This window comes from Gavia stellata, chromosome 25 (genome assembly GCF_030936135.1).
Source record: "Gavia stellata isolate bGavSte3 chromosome 25, bGavSte3.hap2, whole genome shotgun sequence".
Classification (NCBI taxonomy): Eukaryota; Metazoa; Chordata; class Aves; order Gaviiformes; family Gaviidae; genus Gavia; species Gavia stellata.
The window spans coordinates 6,706,669-6,724,445 of record NC_082618.1 but is presented as its reverse complement, the minus strand read 5'-3'; the positions used below and the strand labels follow the sequence as shown (position 1 = coordinate 6,724,445).

Genomic DNA, 17,777 nt, shown 5'->3' with positions numbered 1-17,777 from the left:
CCACCAAACGATGTGACATCCCATTGCAGCGAGGCAGTGACAGGTCTAACTCCGACCCGCTTTGGGGCCCCAGGTTGGGCAGCGCAGAGTGACCGTGCCCACTTCTTGCATCGGGAGGATGGATGGCGTTAATGGCGAGGTAACGACATCTGCATTTCACAGAGAAACTCAGCTGGATAAAGGTATGTATCTGCTCCGCAGTCCGTGACCGAAAGCTCCCTACCCTAGCTGGGTACCTACAGAAGTTGCGTTTGCGTTATCACTACAGGATTTGGCCCGTGGGGTTCAAGTGATCTGTGTTCACAAGGCAAATATGAAAAATTGCATGAAGCTGTGCCCTGCATGCACAGTGCCCACATGCAGCAGGCAACATGCAGGCAGAGCTGGTTTCCACACCAGCAGGTACGTCTCAAAGAAGGGCAACTCTCGGATTCAGGAAAAAAAATACGGATAAATTATATTCCTGGGGTTACCAGAGCCAGCAAAGAACACTGCTCTTGTTTAAGACTTTGTTTAGACCAACTATGGGCACGGTTCATCCTTTATGTACATAAATATGTAGGAAATAATTAAGATTCTCTATCAGCCATAGGAATGAGCTCACGCACGGCTGTGGGAAAGCCGGCCAGCCGCTCCGCAGCGCTCCCTGCAAAGAGAAACAGCAAACGGTCCCTTTTCCTGTGAATCCTCATCGGGCGCATTCCTGGTGCGGCCGTGGAGCAGATCTCATACGAGGGCTGACATTGCCCTCACCCTTGTGCTGTGCTAAACACTCCCAGCTGCCGCCCACATCTGCATTGCGTCCGAATCCGGCATCCAGGCTGGCCCCGCCACCAGCAAAAAGGACAAGTGGCAAAGAAAAGAGAGTGGGCTGGGGCTAAGTAAAGCCACCTGAAAAAGCCGTGTGAACTGAGAAAAAAAATCAGATCCTTGCTCTTCACATGTCCCAGCACTGGGGGAAGGATTTGCATGAGCGAGTGCCGGGAGCTCTGAAACATAAAATGGTTTTAGAAAGTGAAGAAAGCGCCATGTTGGCCCAAGGGCAGGCACGGGCTTCTTTTGGGGCTTTCTCCATTTATTGCAGAACAACAACAGAGTGCAATGAAAGGGAGTGTTAAAAAATTCATGTATTTAGGTCCAGATCAACCCCATTTAATTTCTGAGCTGCTCCACCTTGAATTCTTCCATGCTTCACACTCCAGTGGCATCAACAAGAACTGTGTCTGAAAAAGGGTCTTACCTGATGTAAAATGGGGCTAGATTCGGAGTTATGATATGAATAATCGATATTCCATCAGACGCTGCCCATGCTCAGCCCGGCGGGGCAGGCACCACTGCTCCATCCCCTCCCTGGTGCATCCCTGGCTCCTCGCTATTGCTCCTGTGCACAGCGGCAACGCGGGCAGCAAACAAAGCTAACGCACTGGCCACGACTCTCCAGGGATGGGAAAGACACAGCAAAGCCACGGAGGCCATTTCACCTGGGAAACATCTCCTCCGTCCCCACAAAGCGCACAAGCCTGTGCTCCAAAGCAATTATGGACACGCGGAGCTTTGATTACCAGTTTCGTCTTTGTGATGCTGAAGGCAAGCGCTTGGCAGTGGGAGGAGCAGGGAGATTCCAGCATCTAATTCAACACTTGCTAGTTAAACGCTGGACTGTAGTTGTGTCCCTAGGCAGAGCCAGAGATGTACAAATTACTTTAGCAGGCTGGTTTCATCCTCCTGCTATTGGCTACCCTACCAGGCAAAATGCTGATTTTCATCCTGGATGTTTAATATAAATATATGCGATTCAGAGGGAGGCACGGAGAGGGAGACAGCAAGTGAGAGACAGACAGATTTATAATATGCAAAAAAAATAAGGTCATTTGGCCCAGCTTTGGGTGCTCCGGTGCCAGGCAGCACAGCAGAGCGGGGCAGCCAACGCTGAGAGCTTCTCCCTCGATTTGGCTCTTCCCTTGCAAGCACCGAATGTGATGCCTGGGGTGAGATGGAAGCAGAAAGCACTAGCCTCCCCCTCTGCCTACGCGGCAGGCTGCCTGGCCGTAGCACGACCGACTGAAAAATCAGCTCCAGTCCTCTCTATCATCTGTCCCCATCCTCCTCCTCCGGCTGCTCTGCTTCCGATTATCACCTGTAATGAATACAGCAGTTGCGGAATAAAGAAAAGCAATTTTCCCTTATAATTATTTCACCATATTTCTGGGGAGACCAGTTACAGCTATTTAGCTTTGCTCAGTGCTTGGTCGAGCTGTGCCCATGCGCAGGGCTCTCGCTCACCGCGCTGGTGAGACCTCAGCAGAGGTACAAGGGGATCCCAGGATGGGCTGGTCCAGGAGGGACTGATCCACCCCACTGCTTGTGGCTACGTCCCCTGATGCTTGCTGGAAATGCCAGCAGGCTTTTAGTGAAGAAGGGACGCTATCCCACGAAAAACCTGACTGTGGGCATCCGAGGAGGTGGCAATGCAATGACACCCAGAGGCCACCACCCCTTCACTAACCCTGAGCAAGAAGAGAGAAACATCTCACTAGTGTCTGAGACCCCCTTGATCCCACAACTGGGGAAACCCTTTAATCAAAAAGAGGGATCAGCATTGCACTAACGCATCCATCTCCTACAAATGCACTCTCCACCGCTCCCAACTGCAGAGATAATTAAACTCCAATTCCTTCCCAAACCCTTCCAACATATCTAACCCAGCTGCAGGGGACAAGGGACCGTGGAGCGTCGGGAGACGGGTGCAGCTGTGACCCCAGAGAAATGATGCCTCTTAATGAAGCCACGGCACAGATTACGGTGCGTGTGTTTCTGCTTGTTACGAGTCAGCGCGCTAACGAGTGCGTCTCCGGCAGACAGGACCCAGGAGCACAATGCATCACAAAGATACAGATTTCTAATCAACAAAGTATTTTTGAGTAATTCCGCAGCTCTGGACCGGGAGTTTTCCATGACGGGCTCCACCAACCTCTGCTGCAATCCCTAATTATCAGCAGGGAACCAGGGCCGGAGCCAAAACACTCATTACAAGGTCAAAAATCACGCAGGAGATGACAGACCAGGTTTCCACATCCAAATGCGTCCCACAGATGGATCCTCCAGGCAGGTCACAACATGGGGGTGGCTCCAAATCATCCCTTTCTGACCCCAAAGTTGTCTTGCAGGAGAGTCAGAAGAGTTCTTCTCCAACAAGAAAGAAAGAAAATGAAAAGAAAGAGCAAAGAAAGAAAGAGAGTGAAGAAAAATGAGAAGAAATGGCTTGAGAAAGTATCATTTGCATGGTGCAGCCTGCAACCGGGTCGGTACTGCAGGGAGGAGAGGAGGGAAAGGAAAAAACCACCACCTCTTCTGCAGCAGCCCCTGTCTTGTGTTCCCCAGTCTGGGCCACCCGGGAGCGGCAGGAGGAGCAGCCTCGGGGCTCGTCCCGGCGAGCCGGGTTCACGCATCCATCTCATCCTAGCAGTTTCCTCTGCAGACCTCTAAGGAAGGTGATTTCTCACACCTCGTTGTTTCCTCGAGACACCCGGGCTCGCACGCGGCTCTCAGAGGACGCCCCGGTTTTAGGGCTCCGAAGCCCCCGGCGCAGACACTTCTTCCTGCCTACAGCCTCCCACTGCTGTAGAGAGAAGTTACCGTATGCCGTGCCGCGGGCACCGCCGTGGGCTTTCCTGGGACCTTACCGACCTTGTTGCAAAGCAAGAGTAATTCTAGGGAAGCTGAGGGATTTTGGAGTCTATAAAAAGGCAGTAAGAGGAGACCTGAGCCCCAAACATGACTGATATCACCATGACAGGCAGGATAAAAACGGGCTTTGAACGATAAACCCCCCTGCTGTGAGCGAGGCTACATCTGTGCTACCCAAGCTTTCTGCTTTAATTTTCATCCCCCCAAAGAAGAGCCTTGGCAGAGGGGCGAAGGCTTGCAAGGCACCCATGAGCCCGCTTTCAGGGCCACCCGAGGGCTGCAGGGTGGACCGCGGGGCTGCGTGGGCATCCACAGCCTGCAGCCCCCGACGTTCATCCCGCCGCCAGCGCAGGCAGGCTCGTGGGCCGATCGCTGCAGGTTTTGTGAATTATTCATACTCTATTACATCACTAGTGCAACACAGCAGCATGCACAACCCAGCGCATTTTCCAACGCTTTTCCCTTAATAACCCACGATGGAAAGCATTGACAGAGCCCCCCGTGCTCTGTCCATGTTATAAGCAAAAGCTCATTGTCACAGTTGCAAATTTAAGCCAGTTTCCTCCCAAAAACAAGGACAGAGCCTTTCCTTTTAGAAAGACAGCTCTTAACACCTGATCTCTGCCTCAGACCGACCGCTGGCTGCGCGGTGCAGGGGGCCACCGAGGAGTATCTCTGAACATCAAGGGGAGATACCAAGTGAGCCCCGGGCTCGTAAGAGTTAATCCACAGACTGATGGGATCCACACCACAAGTCCCAGACTTCCCAGGCACTGGGTTGCACTGTTTCTGTGCCTGCACAAACGGGGATTTTACAAGGGCAGCCTCCAATAAATCAAAATAAACCATATCCTAATTACAAGGGTCATCCGTAGCTACTTACCAAACACCTTCTCCACGGGGGCACAGTCAATCCCCCAAAAACCAGCACATAAGGAGGGAGAGGAACTTGAACAATGGGAACTTCGAAAAAAGCCCAGGAATCACTTGATTTATTGGCTCTGTTTAGTTTCTAAATGAAAAGCAACCAGCCAAGCTAAGGAACAGGACAAGATGTGGTGTGACAAAATCACCTACAGAAAGAGCTGGAAAAGTATTCCCACAGGCTTCATTTTTAATTCTGATAAAATGGGCCTGTCCTCTCCTCCATCAACCAAAGTCCCTCTTCTATCACCGCACCAAGCCAAAGCTCTTTTTCTTGCGAAGAAGGGCTCTGTAGCTCCCTGGACGTTAGAGCCAGCTACTAATTACACCCCAGAGCAGAGCACTGATGGGTTGTGGATGGCCAACAGGCACACAAAAAAGTGTGGAAACTTAATATTTGAAAGTTCCTGCAACATCTGACAGCAGGACTGGGTCAAGCCCATGCGACACCTGGGAACAAGACCCCATTACTCCCTTTCAGGCATCGCAGGGCACTTGCAAACCCCAACTCAGGGCAAGGGGCTCTGGGGAAACACCCGCTGGTCATTGGTTGTGGAAGGAATTACCCACCAACTAACACATCATGAGATCAGGAGCATCCCTAACAGGGTAACTGCTGGCGCACAAATAGAGCAGTGGGTGTTCAAGCACAGGGAAGACAAGACAGATGTTCTCTCTATTCTCTATATGTTCTCTATATTAAGGCATTTAGACCTTAGCAAAAGGTTGGCTTCCAGCAGCCAGCAGCCAGCACCACGTGTTGGCAGCCCCAGGGTCGTTGCCGTGCAGTCAGGGCTCATCTATGGATGAAACCTCACCCCTACTATTAAAACCATGAAAAACCTCAGCTATTTCCCGGCTCTTCCAACAAAAGGGAAGCATTATGCCAGGCTTGTAAGATAAAGCCTTGCAGATCTCTGGCACGTGGACGTGCTCACACAACCGCTCCAAGCTGATAATGAAGGACAGGGATTGGTAATTAAAGACAGAGTGGCACAAAGTGCTGCTTTCAGTTTTTCCATTTTCAAGAATTTCTTGTCTTTTGGGCTCTAAAGAGCTCCCCACGGCCACATCAGTGTAACTTTATTAACGCCCTGATGAGATGACAAGGGGTGTGCATTTCCTATTCCAATTAAGAAAAGAACCCACAAGGGTAACTGAGCTCCCGGGTCATTATCTGGCTCCGTGGGCTGTGCCCAGCCGGTGGGGTACAGCCTCACAGCATGCAGCCCCAAAATAGTCCATCCATTTCTGCCGCTTTATGGGAAAGAGCAAATTTTAGTCATCAATACACCTTAAAAATGCTCAACAGGCAAGAGTACGGTTACCGCTGCTAATGAAACGGAGGCGTTCCTCCACGTTTGGGTCTCTAAGGACAACAGGGTGCAAGGGATGCTGAGCCAGATCTCTGGGAGACGTGGCCCTAATCCTATTTGGCCATGCAGTCCGTTATTCCCTTCTGTCTCTTTTCCTCTAGTGTCCATTTTCATCCCCTCTTCTTCTCTTTTCAGACTAAGTTTTTTCACGGGATTAGTCTCCACTATGGCTACAAATAGCATCTGCTACAACAGGAACCAAAACTCTCTTGGGACCACAAGCCAGCACCTGGATACAAATCCTGACTCTGCCAGACTGCGGCTTCTTTTGGACTTCTCATTTCCTTAAACAAAAATAATAAATTAAATATGTAATGCATAACACCATGGAAAACAAGGAGCCCTTTCTGTTCCCATCAGCCTCACCCACAGGTTTTTCGGCTCCATGGATCCAGGACGTCGGCAGCTGGGACGCTTTGCTGAGGACCCGGGTGAGGAGGGGGTCGGGGTCATTTACTCCCTAATTTTAATCAATCAGTTCCCTTCATGCAAACACACTGCAAGCACGATGCCATGTGCCTGTATATTAATTACCAGCTAATTAGGATGTCTTGGAGCAGTTTGTCTCCTGCCCTCCAAAGCCCAAGCATGGGGACTTTTGGGGGATGGCTGGCTCAGGATTTCCAGCCTTTCCCCCTCCCCAGGCACTACCGTGCTGCTCTCCTCTCCAACCGGGATGCAACATGGAAAGGAAAATGGAAAAGGAGGAAAACGCCTGTGGGTGAGCATGAAGCAACCTGATAACACAACCACACATGGGGGAAATGCTGGTGAGATTGGGGACTAGTGAGGATTTTGGAGGTTGTGGCAAGCTGAGAAGGTTTTGACCACCCGGCTCCCTCGCAGCCCTGGCTAACGGTTTTAAGCACGTTCCTTCATCGTGATGGATTTGTTCCTCCTGTGGCTGCAGGTGTGCAACAGGCAGCTCCCACCGGCACCCACGCTTGCACACCATGGCCAAAAGCGTCATGGAAAAACCCCCTTCCTGCTCTCCCGAGCCTGCGGATGGTGCTGAGGACTCAAGGACCAGGGAGGGGATGGTGACACGTGAGGGTGACGGTGGCCTTCGAAAGCCGACTCACCAGGACTGCGGTTTCCTCTTCATGATGCCCTGGCGTCTCCACTGCGAGTGGGGGCTGAGGTGGTAGGTGAGCTGCCGGCAAAGCTTCTCCATGGCCCCGAGGGAATCCCCCTCCTGCGAAGACAAAGGAGGGATGCCACGTAAGGTGTCTGCAGCATTGCCATCACACCCACAGGATGCTCCGACCCCAGAGCGGCTCCCTGCTAGGAGCTGGCAAGCTATAAGGGACCACGCTAAAAATCGTCTAGGAAAGGGGAAAAAGAAACCCTGCTGATTGCTAAGATGCTGCAAGGACGGGGCGTTTCACCAAGGGCCACCCCATCCTGCACACCCGTGGACGGTGCTGCTGGAGAGCAAACACGGGGGAGCACGAGCCTGCCTGGTTAAGGATGATGAGGTCCCTCCTTGGCTGCTGTGCTGGGGTTCAGGGGATCTGCACGGCGGGGTCATCTCTCCGCAACTCATTCAGCAGCAGCACTGTTATCATTTGACACTACATAATAGCTTTCCGCACTAAAGTTTTACAGAGATTGATTAAATAAACCAAACAACTCATCCATTACTGTCAAAACTGCGTTACAAAAGAGCAAACACTAAGAGGCTTTACGAGCTGATGTAGATCTCAGGATCATCTGAAACTCTCAATACATGTATTCCTTATGAAAAAAAAGCTTCAAGGAAAACAGGGATTTTGGTGGAGTCTTCTAAATTCTGATTAAAATTTCCACCCAAAAGAATAGTGGCTTGGAAAGCTTTAACTCTGAAAGTTTCTAAGAATTTGGTTCTAGAAATTTGGTTCCTAAAAATAAAACAAAATACAAATACCAGTGTCGGGACTGTTCAATCATCTTTCTTTTCACGATCTTTATATATTAATGCATGATATGACATGCATTAGTATATGTAGTATACAGTATAGTATTAGTGACATGCATTGTCATGCATTGTGATGCAACATGCATTAGTATATGTAGTATATAGTATAGTATTAGTGACATGCATTGTGATAGGACATGCATTAGTATATGTAGTATATTAGTATAGACAATAATGTAAACCACCCTTCTCGCCCTCCCTGGCTTGCTCTCTGAAAGGTCACAAGCAGAGATTAACCTGACCTAAAGAACAATAATGATAAAAACCCCCAACATGTGACAATTTGTGGCGTCTGCCTGGTTTTATGAAATCGCTGCATCATGAAACATCTTAAAGAAGACACAGAAACCAAATAGAAAGCCCTAAAATAAGCAATCAGCCTGGGCTCGGCTCGCTGCTGCTCTTCATTCACACTGATTGCTCAAGATTTTGCTGTGTGCTGGGACAAGCTGGGCAGGGATGCTGAGGAAGACGCTGCATCTTCTCTGCCTGGACGCCCAATTACTGCTGCCTTCACGTCCTCCCTTCGAGCCTGAGCGCCCCGGCAGAGCTGCGAGCTGTGTGTTTCATGCAGCCTAATTTATGCAAATGTATTCTCCCACTTCGCCTCCAAGTCAGCAGAGCGGGACCGGCCTTATAAAGACATTATAAATATTGAATTAACCGAGGAGCAATAGAGATTTTGACAAATCACCTCTGGGTGTGCAGGGAAACAATTACAGCAGGTTTTCTCATGGTAAAAAAAACCCCACAAAACACCTGCAGATGGCTGGAGCAGAAATATCAGCGTAGGACTTGTGGTCTTTAGCTTCTCTGTTCAATCCAGTCTGCAAGATGCTAAGCCTTGACAGAAATGGGGGTCGTTTATTCCCAGACATGTCCAGGTGCCTACACGGCGACTAACATTAATCAAAAGCTGATTCAATTCAGGGGCGATGCTTGCCCAGCTCCAGCTGCGCAAACCGGCAGCGAAGCGACGGCACCAGCACTCACCCCCTCCATCAGGTGAGTTCGGCAGCTCAGGTAGAAACCCCAGGTCCGCAGACGCCAGGAGGGCACGGCGTACGGAAAATCCTGTGTCAGCACGAGCTGGAACCAGCGTGAGTCAGAAGCCATTTCACATCTGAGCTCCACAAGCGTTTGACGGCCGTACCTCCTGTTCCCCAGTTTGTGGAAGAGGAAATATGGGTTTAAGAGCATATTTAAACCCATACTTTTCAACACCTCATTTATCACCATGCTTAACTTGAAATAAGGGTTTTAATCCCGCAAATTTCAATGGGACGTTAACCTATGCTAAACCTCAGGCACGCCGAAATCTCCCCTCCCGCCGGCGACCCTGCGGCAAGAAGTATCTAGTGCTCGAGGCTTGGGGATGGATGAACCCTAGGAGGCTCAGCCTGTCATATTAACACAGAAAGAATAGTGAAAGTGAAGGTTTTATTTCATGTTTTCCGCTGGAAGGTCTGGAAATACATTGCAGTCATTCTTTAATTAAAGCCTCAAATTATTTTGGGAAGGCAACAGCGTACGCTGCTCCCTCTAACTGCTCTCCATTTGCTCTCTGCCAGCAACACCTTCCTGACTGTGTAACCAGCATCCCTAATGCAAGAAGAAAACACCATGAATTTTGACACCTTTTTTTACCTTTGCATAATATCCACAGCAGGCTGCCTGGTGCTATCAGCTTTCATTTAATCTATTTTTTTCAGCTGTTACCCTTGCAAAGCATTGCAACAGCCCCTGAAATAACAGTGTCCACCCTCAGCACTGTGTGGAGGTTTCCATCTCCGAGCCCTCGCTGCATTGCGTGGAAAAACTCTTGTTGAAAAGGAAACAACGTGGTAAAATGCTGTGGAGTAAGTAGCCACCGTGATGCAATTCAGTGCTGCAAATTGCCCCCAATATAATCCTGAAAGAGACAATTAAAATTGTCTCTGGTATTATCCTGACAACTAAACTGCCAGGGAAGTGAAACGATTCACAAGAGTAACGTGGCAAAAATGCAGAGAAAGCAAAAGAAACAAATTTGTGCTGGTACAAATGTGGCAGGACCATCTTCTCTCTCGAGTACGAGGTTTTTTCCCCAAGCAGCGTGCTCACGCTGGCCCTTGGCGTGCAGCTGCCAGACCTCCGGAGTGGTGTGTCCAGATGGCTGGCGGAAGCTCAGACCTGAACTTCACAGAAAGCCAATTTCTGCAAAATTCAGCCCAAAGAAATCCCCTCAGCAGAACCCAGCAAATCATCCATCAACACCGACACGGCACATCGAGGGCTCCAAGGAAAGATGCTAGAGCAGGGCAAAGCATATTTTAATCCCTCTCTCTCCACATCGGTGGCCAGAGCCAGCTCATCCTTCACATGGTCATCCCCACCAGCCCATGCTTTCAGCCCTTTTTTCTTCCCAAGCAAGCCTGACTCGCAAGCAGGTACTGGGCTACTTCTATTTTGGGGTTTTAAAACATGATTTAGAGAACATGACTTCTGCACACAGCAACTCATGCATCTCCTTCTGGTCTTGGTACCGTGCAAGGGAATAAGCCAGCCACAAAAGTATGGTCTTTTCCACACTGGTCTGTAGTGGACTGTAGACAAACGCCCCAGTTTAGCACTGGGATAAATAAACAGCCCATTTCAGAGCCTTCATAAGACACACTATTTTGGGGTCGGGCTTCTTGCTTCTGCACATCTCATTCCCATCACTGGACTTCACCTGCCCATGGGTGAGACACAAACCTCTCTGCTTCAAGAACCCACTTTTTTTAGACACCTTCCTAAACCTCTGCAATTCCTCCCAAGAGCTTTGCGGGAGACTCCAGAGCAGCCCCAGGCCTGACCCCGGCCGGCGTACGAGAGCTGCCATGGGTTGCAAAAAACACGTGCGCAGAAGAAGGGATTTAGCTGATGCGGTGCCAAGGGCAGAGCTGGACGCTCGTCTTACGGTCTAAACAAAGGCTTTTTCACTGTTTATGATCCAAGTCTATCAGGAAATAATTGAAGCTGACGCACACCCTGGTGGGACTGAGCCCAAGAGCTTGTTTGAAAACTGAGTCAGCTTAAAAACCAGCCCAGCTTGCTCGTGTTGACAAAGTTTTAACCTCGCTGCCCGGCAAATGGGGAGAGCACCGCATGTGGGGCTGCCAGGAGAGCCGGGGGTTAGTGCATTACACCGGCAGCAGCGATGATGCCGAGCACTATCCCCGTGGGCAGCCATAGGCTTCCTGACGCCGTGCCAGCATTACACCGTGATGCCGACCCTCCCTCTGATGCAGAGTAACTCGCCTGCTCTCCATCCAGCACGCTCCTCTCTGCTCTGCGCCATCAGCATCCTCGGGCATGACGCAAGAGAAGACACAAACCCCATCGAGCGGGCAGATGCCGCTGCCATCCTCCCTTGCTGCTTCCAGTGATTAACCACTTCCCGCAAAATCAAAAGCAACGGCCAAAAGGTCTTTCTGCCCCACCTACATCAGTCTATATCACATCACTTACGTAAGATCAATATAAGGCTGGGGTTTTCTTGCGGTCAGCGGGCGCATGAGTGGCAAGGCAGACTTATCTCAACCTGCAGAAATTGAACCCCACAGCACTGGGTTTTGGCAAACACTATGTGCCCTTTCCATAGAAGGGACAATAATTGAGCACAAAACATATACAACGAGAGCTGCCATTTTCGCTAAGCATATTGTCTAACTACCAGAACCAAATGGCAGCGGTAATCATTCCTGAAATAACACATAGGGATGAATCTCCAGCAAAGGCATCACCAGTGACACCACGGAAGACCTGGCCCCTTCTAGCATCAGGCACTCACGGTGCATGTGCATGAGCACGTGCATTTGTTACTCTGGTTTCCAAGCTCTGGGAGGAAAACTGCAAAGCATCTCAGGGTTGGGGAGATGGGACAGACCACACAGAGAGTTCAGCTTTCCCAGCTGACGATGCTGCCAGGAAAAAGCCTGTTTCGTACAGCTGGGATATGCCCTTTCTCTTAGCACCATGCTCACAGCCCAGCTGATAAATGCTGCTAAGGTGCTGATGACGAGCTATCTCCCTGCACATCCATCAGCTACACACCTGGAAACATCTGTGAGTTTGCAAAAGCTCTTGGTGCTGTGATCTTGCACATGCCTGTACAGCCCCTGTGTCAACAGGGAGAGAAACCTGTGTCACACGTGCAGCAAAACTGCTTTGAGCAGTACCCAAACAGGGGGCAAAGCCTCTGTAGAAGGAGCGAGAAAGCCGTATGGCACCTTCTTTCCTTCTAATTTATCTTGGCTTCTCAGCTGGAAAGTTTTCAGGAGAAGACGTGCCTCGCAGACACATTTACACAGCACCCCAGCTCTCAGCAGGACTCGCGGGCAGCCACGGAGCCCACAAAGAGCAAACGCAGGTCGTGCAAGCACCAGCTCAGAGAAGCAGATTTTGGGCAATGTCTTGGCTCCTACTCGACCGTGTCCTCTCTGACCTGGCAGAGACCCTGTGCGGCTCCCGGCCATCCACGATGCTGAGCACGGGACAGAGAAGGGATGAGGGAAAAGCTGAGAGCAGAGGCTCTTCCCTGCAAAGGGCCCCTTTCCCCGTCATTCCTCCTCCGTCTTCGCCTGCCTCCAGCCCTCTGGAGAAGGCAGCGGCTGCTCACTGCCGGGAGGAGCCCCGAGATTCATGAGATTTTAATCCCTTAACAGGTTTCAGCTGGGAGAGGGATTCACGGCACATGCCCCATGTGTGATCCGCAACCAGCCCCGTGCCAATGGGATCTCGTTCAACTGGAAAATGAGCGGGAGAGGCATGAGCCGAGCCCTGTCTGTCCCCATGGCGGAGGGGGTGCCCAGGCATGTGCCGGGGACCACCAGGCTCCTGACCCTGGCTCCAGCCCCGAGAGAAGAGCTCTGGATGAAGGGATGGAGGAACAGTGCTTGAAATGGGAATCACTTAAACCCCAGGGACAAATGAGAGCAGGTAAAGGCTAGGAGCCAGGCTCACCCCCCTTGTGTGCTGCTAAACCTGCCCTGGTTCTGCAGGGGGACCTGTTTTATCCTCACTGACTGTCTCACCTGTGGCATAGGAGAGACACTGTTCAGCCTCTGTCAGCACCATGCACCGACAGATCCCGTGCGGTGAGGTATCACCCAGCATCTGCACACCACCTTCAACCACGAATAAGCGATCCTTGGACGCGTTCCTCACCGCTCTGCTGGTGGAGGGAGGGGGGGTAATTGGAAGCAGAGGGATGACACCATGGGAAAGCAAACATGGGATGAACAGGACTGTGTTTTCACTGGGGATAAATAACCACAGTGTCACTGCCTGCCCTCCTTGCATCACTGTGCGGCAACAACGCTTGGGTGATGCAAGGAGGTAAGAGTTGTATTCACAACCCAAATTTCAGGGCTGCTCCAAAAGAAGCAGCCAGACAGCTCGGAGGAGGACACAAAGCATATGAAAGCCTTGTGATAAAGATGTTATTGCAAATTAATTTGTTTTCATTAAGAAATGAATCACCCGCTCCTCCTCCAGCAGCAGAATCCCTGATGGTGTGCAGAGCCCTGGGTGGGTTGCACTGGGGCCAAACATTGTGGAAAATAGGCCAACGTTAACGATTAAAGAGCCCTGGTAAAGAATTCCTGCTGCAGCACAGCAGGGGATTGACCTAAATTAGAACAATTAGCCATTGTCTTGGGTCGGAGGAAGCGACAGGTTTTTGCTCACATTATTACATAGTCCCGTCTTTCTGTCACTTGCAATCAGTCTCTGCGCAAAAAAAAGGTGCTGTACTGCAAATCTTCACATGCAAAAAGTCCCAAATAGGCCCTCCAAAACCATGATTTTGACTTAATTAAATTTTAATATTTTTTTCCCTTTTCTGTTTGTTTTAGAAAACTTTTCAAACTTGCATTATTCCTTTCTGGATGCTGCAGGATTTGCAGTTGCCATTTTGGTGCACAAAAAGCTCTGTCCATGCACAAACTATTGCAGCCACAGGCCAGGGAAACTGCACTCATCCTGGGAGCACCATTCCCTGCACACGAAATATTTGCTGTGGAGACCCCCTCAGCCAAGATATTTGCTTTCCATACAGTTCAGTGGACTGTGACCCTTAAAACATGACCTATTTCATATCCAGAAAATACAGAGAATGATAGATTTCTTTCCAAATCCTCCTCTTCATGTTATTTGTCTTGGGTGATTAGCTAGGACAACAGGATAATAGTTTGGACTATTAAGCGAAAAAAAAAAAACAGTTAAGAGAAAAAACCTATGTTCACAACGGTAAACAGAGTCATTACACAGTAAAACAAAGACATAAAATAGTGAGAGATGCTCTAGGAAGCCCTAGGACAGATCATACTCAATGGTTTTGACATGCATCAAATCAGTTACTACAAATTAGCATGAAGCAAAGGAGAACAAATCCACAGTAACCCATGCTGATGTAAGGATAAACTTTGGCATTTGGAAAGGATGACAAAAAAATGAAGAGGAAATGTTATCTCAGCACTGTGAAATGTCCCCACGTGCAAAGCTTTTGCAGTGCCAGGAGAACCCTAACGTGTGCCAAAGCCGATGGGCCATAGGGACCTCCAAGTACCTACCAGGAAGGTGGCAAGAGGAGGCACAGGGACACATCTCAGGCAGTAAGTGAAAGCCATGGCCACCAGCCACCAGCGCAGAGCAGCTGAACCCAACCCAGGTCAAGGCAGCAGCCAGGAAAAAGCTCTGCCCACCCAAAACCTGCAGCCGCCCCTGTGGCCCCGAAACGGCTTTCCCTGGCCGCTGGCACCAGAACAGCATGCTGCTCCCTGGCGCCGGGGCCCCGGGCTTTAATAGAAACTGAATTTACGACGCCTTCCCTTTTGATGTAGTCACGCAGAGCTGAAGTCATCTAATGGCTTTCTGGTTTTCTTTTTTTCTTTCCTTTCTTCTTTTTTTTCCCTCCCCCCCTTGCTTTCAAAGCACGGGCTAAATTGCAGCCTATTGTTGCATGCAGACATCTGCGCTGCAGCCAGCCCCGGCCCCAGCAAGCCACCGCCAGACTTTCCTTTTGAAGCCCTAATGGAGTTTTCTCCAGCAAATTGTCCTCCTCCTGTGAGACCAGGAGCCAAAGAGGTAGGAAAGGCTTTAAATCCACCGTTTCCTTCTCATCAAAGGCCAAAACGTGCCAACACCCAGCCGGCAACGAGCGCTCAGGTTGGTGTGCGATCGTCCCATCGCAGGAGGCTCGGTGGTTGCTCCTACCTACAACCCCATCCAGGTGTGCCAGGGAGGATCCACGCCAGCAACAAACCCCTCTTGCTGCATGGCCGGTTGGTCATTGAGCTCCTTGGGCAAGGCATGAAAATGCACGTTGAAAAATCCCCATCATGCTGTAGGGAAGAGCTCTCTAGGGAGGTGTCCTTAAAATACCACCGTAATGATATTGCAATTCCCTCTCCATCGTTTCAGACTCCTCTGGGAAGAGACCCCAGCACGTGGGGAACGAGTCATGAGGTGGATGATACCCAAAGGCAAGCAGATATGGGCATGGTGGATGGAAGTGATATATCTTGTCCACACAGAGGAAAACAAAATCCAAATAAGGTGACAATATGGTTTAAACGGGTCCATTCGACCACCCAATACCCCCATGCAGAAATTCTTTTGAAAATAAATCAAGCCCATTTTAATTCACATTAGAGGAGAAACAGAACAAATTTAATAAAGCCCTTTTTAATAAGAATGAGGTTGCTCCCAGCAGGGTTCACTGCAACTAGGCTAATCCACTTGATCTTTCCTGGGTTTCCCCAGGTATGCAGCCATGGGCCCAAACACCACCTGCGCCTTCCCCTGCTCAAGGTTAGGGCCAAGGACTCATCGGCAGCAGAGACACTCTGATGGCTTCTGTAAGGGAAGGATGTGCCCCAGAATTAATTCACATTATGAAATGTCCAAGAAAAGACCAGCTGGTCCTGGAAGAGAATGAAGGTCTCTTACATGAGAAGAGACATTTGGCTTCTTACAGCAAAAATGCATTTTTTTGGCACGGGAAATGCAGATTTGGGCTTGGTGACCCCTCTTCTCAGCATGGCTCCAGCAGTGAGCTCACTGCAGAGTTCTTCCCGAGCTCTGCTTACGTCCCCTCTCCAGCCATCCATGTAGCAGCAGGAGGTTTGAAAAGACAACAAAAACAAACCAGCTCCTGATTTCCCACTGCGGAAGGGCACTTGGTGGTCGACCTGGGTCCATGGTGTGCAGGATTCGGGTCACAGACCAGGGAACAGCCAGTGAGGCCCTTGCAGAGCTGTCAAATTACCACGTACAGCCGGCTCCTTTTCGTGGAGGCTCTCTGCCAGGAGAGGAGCGTCTCCACCTTGGACAAATCGCTCATTTTTGTTCTGCAATGTCATATTTTACAATGACCACTGTGGGTCCGCAGACGGTCAAAGCCTAGCATCACATAAGGTACTATATCTTATTTCAAACCACCTAAATGTAGGGGTATTTTTGTATAAAACTATCTCAAATATTAGGAAGTGGTTTGTGGGAAATTCTACCGAGAGTATGTTAAAAGATACACAGAAATAGAAATGCATAGGCATAGAAGTTGCACAGAAACAATGCAAACCAACCAAACAGCTCCAGATGCTGTTTGGATAAGGCATGTTGTTCATACTGGAAACCCTACTCCCTTCCTTCTGGTTTGTGAGAATATAGGCTTTACCATCAAAAATTCCCTCTTAAAAAAGGGCAGAGGTAAAAGCAGCTGTCTAAAGTAGCATAAATAAAAGGCAAAGAAAAAGATGGCTTAGTTTTTGAGGAGGAGGAGAAGGACCCGTTTTCTATCAAGCAATAAACTCTACCTTGATAAAAGCTTATCAGAAAGTAAAACTTCCCATCCAGCAGCAGCCCTTTTGTACAGAAAGGAGCATTTTGGAGACCTTGCAAGAACTGAGAAGAGAACAACTTCTCATCAGCGTTCCTGATCAAAAAACTCATCCCATTACCTGGCAAAACCCAAATCCAGCAACCAAACCACCCAGTACAATCTCAAACCCTGTGCCCAGGCCTGCAGCGATCAGACCAGGTACGCAAAAACAGGAACAACAGCCCCAGCTACTGCACAACATGACCCCAAGATGAAAATGCTTTTGCATAAGACTCATTGAAGGTTGGAGCCATGATTAGCTGCAAGCCCCAGGCTGAGAGCCTGTAGCTTAAGCAGCACTTCTGGTCTTCACCACCTTATTGGAGAAGCCTGACACACTGGCAGGAGCAGTGGCTGAAGGTGTCCCTTAGCAGATGGCAGGTAGTCCTTGCCAGGGCAGACAGCAACAGCTCCAGCAGCAAGCATGGCAAAATTAATGTTTTGTGGAGTCCTGGCTGACAGCAGCATAAAACTCAATGAGGGAGAAAGTCAACAACTGGTGCAAAACGTAAGTGGCCTTAACCTGGGGACTTCTGGGCAGGAGGTACCTGCAGGGATTACCAGGCACTCGGCTGAGCGTAACTGCCTGACCCATCGCTCCTCACCATGCCCATTGCAGTTGGTCTCCAGAAGGTCCCATTAACTCCTTGGTCCAAAAGGAGCAACTGCCTTTGAGCAAATTAACCAAATGCTCAGCCATCGAGCATGGTACACGCATTAACTTCATGGTTCAAAACCCCCCAAATCCTCTGCTTCCAGGCAGAGCTATCAATGGTACAAGCCCTCTCCCCAACTCAGCCCAAACCACAAAAGCGTGAGATCACCATGTCTTGCCATCACATGCTGGTTGCAGAGATGGGCGCGGACATTAACCTCCTTAAGATGACCAGCAAGGGACGGAGCACCAGCAAGGTTAGTTCCTTTACTG

At 49.8% G+C, this 17,777-nt stretch overlaps 1 protein-coding gene across 1 annotated transcript in view; it reads right to left on the bottom strand.

Moving 5' to 3' along the window:
• LRRC75A (leucine rich repeat containing 75A) overlaps window positions 1-17,777 on the bottom strand; it is a 94,959-nt gene that overhangs the window by 29,951 nt on the left and 47,231 nt on the right. Inside the window, exon 3 of the mRNA XM_059829321.1 lies at window positions 7,070-7,182. Within this exon, the coding sequence (XP_059685304.1) occupies window positions 7,070-7,182 (113 nt within the window). The remainder of the gene's footprint in view (window positions 1-7,069; window positions 7,183-17,777) is intronic.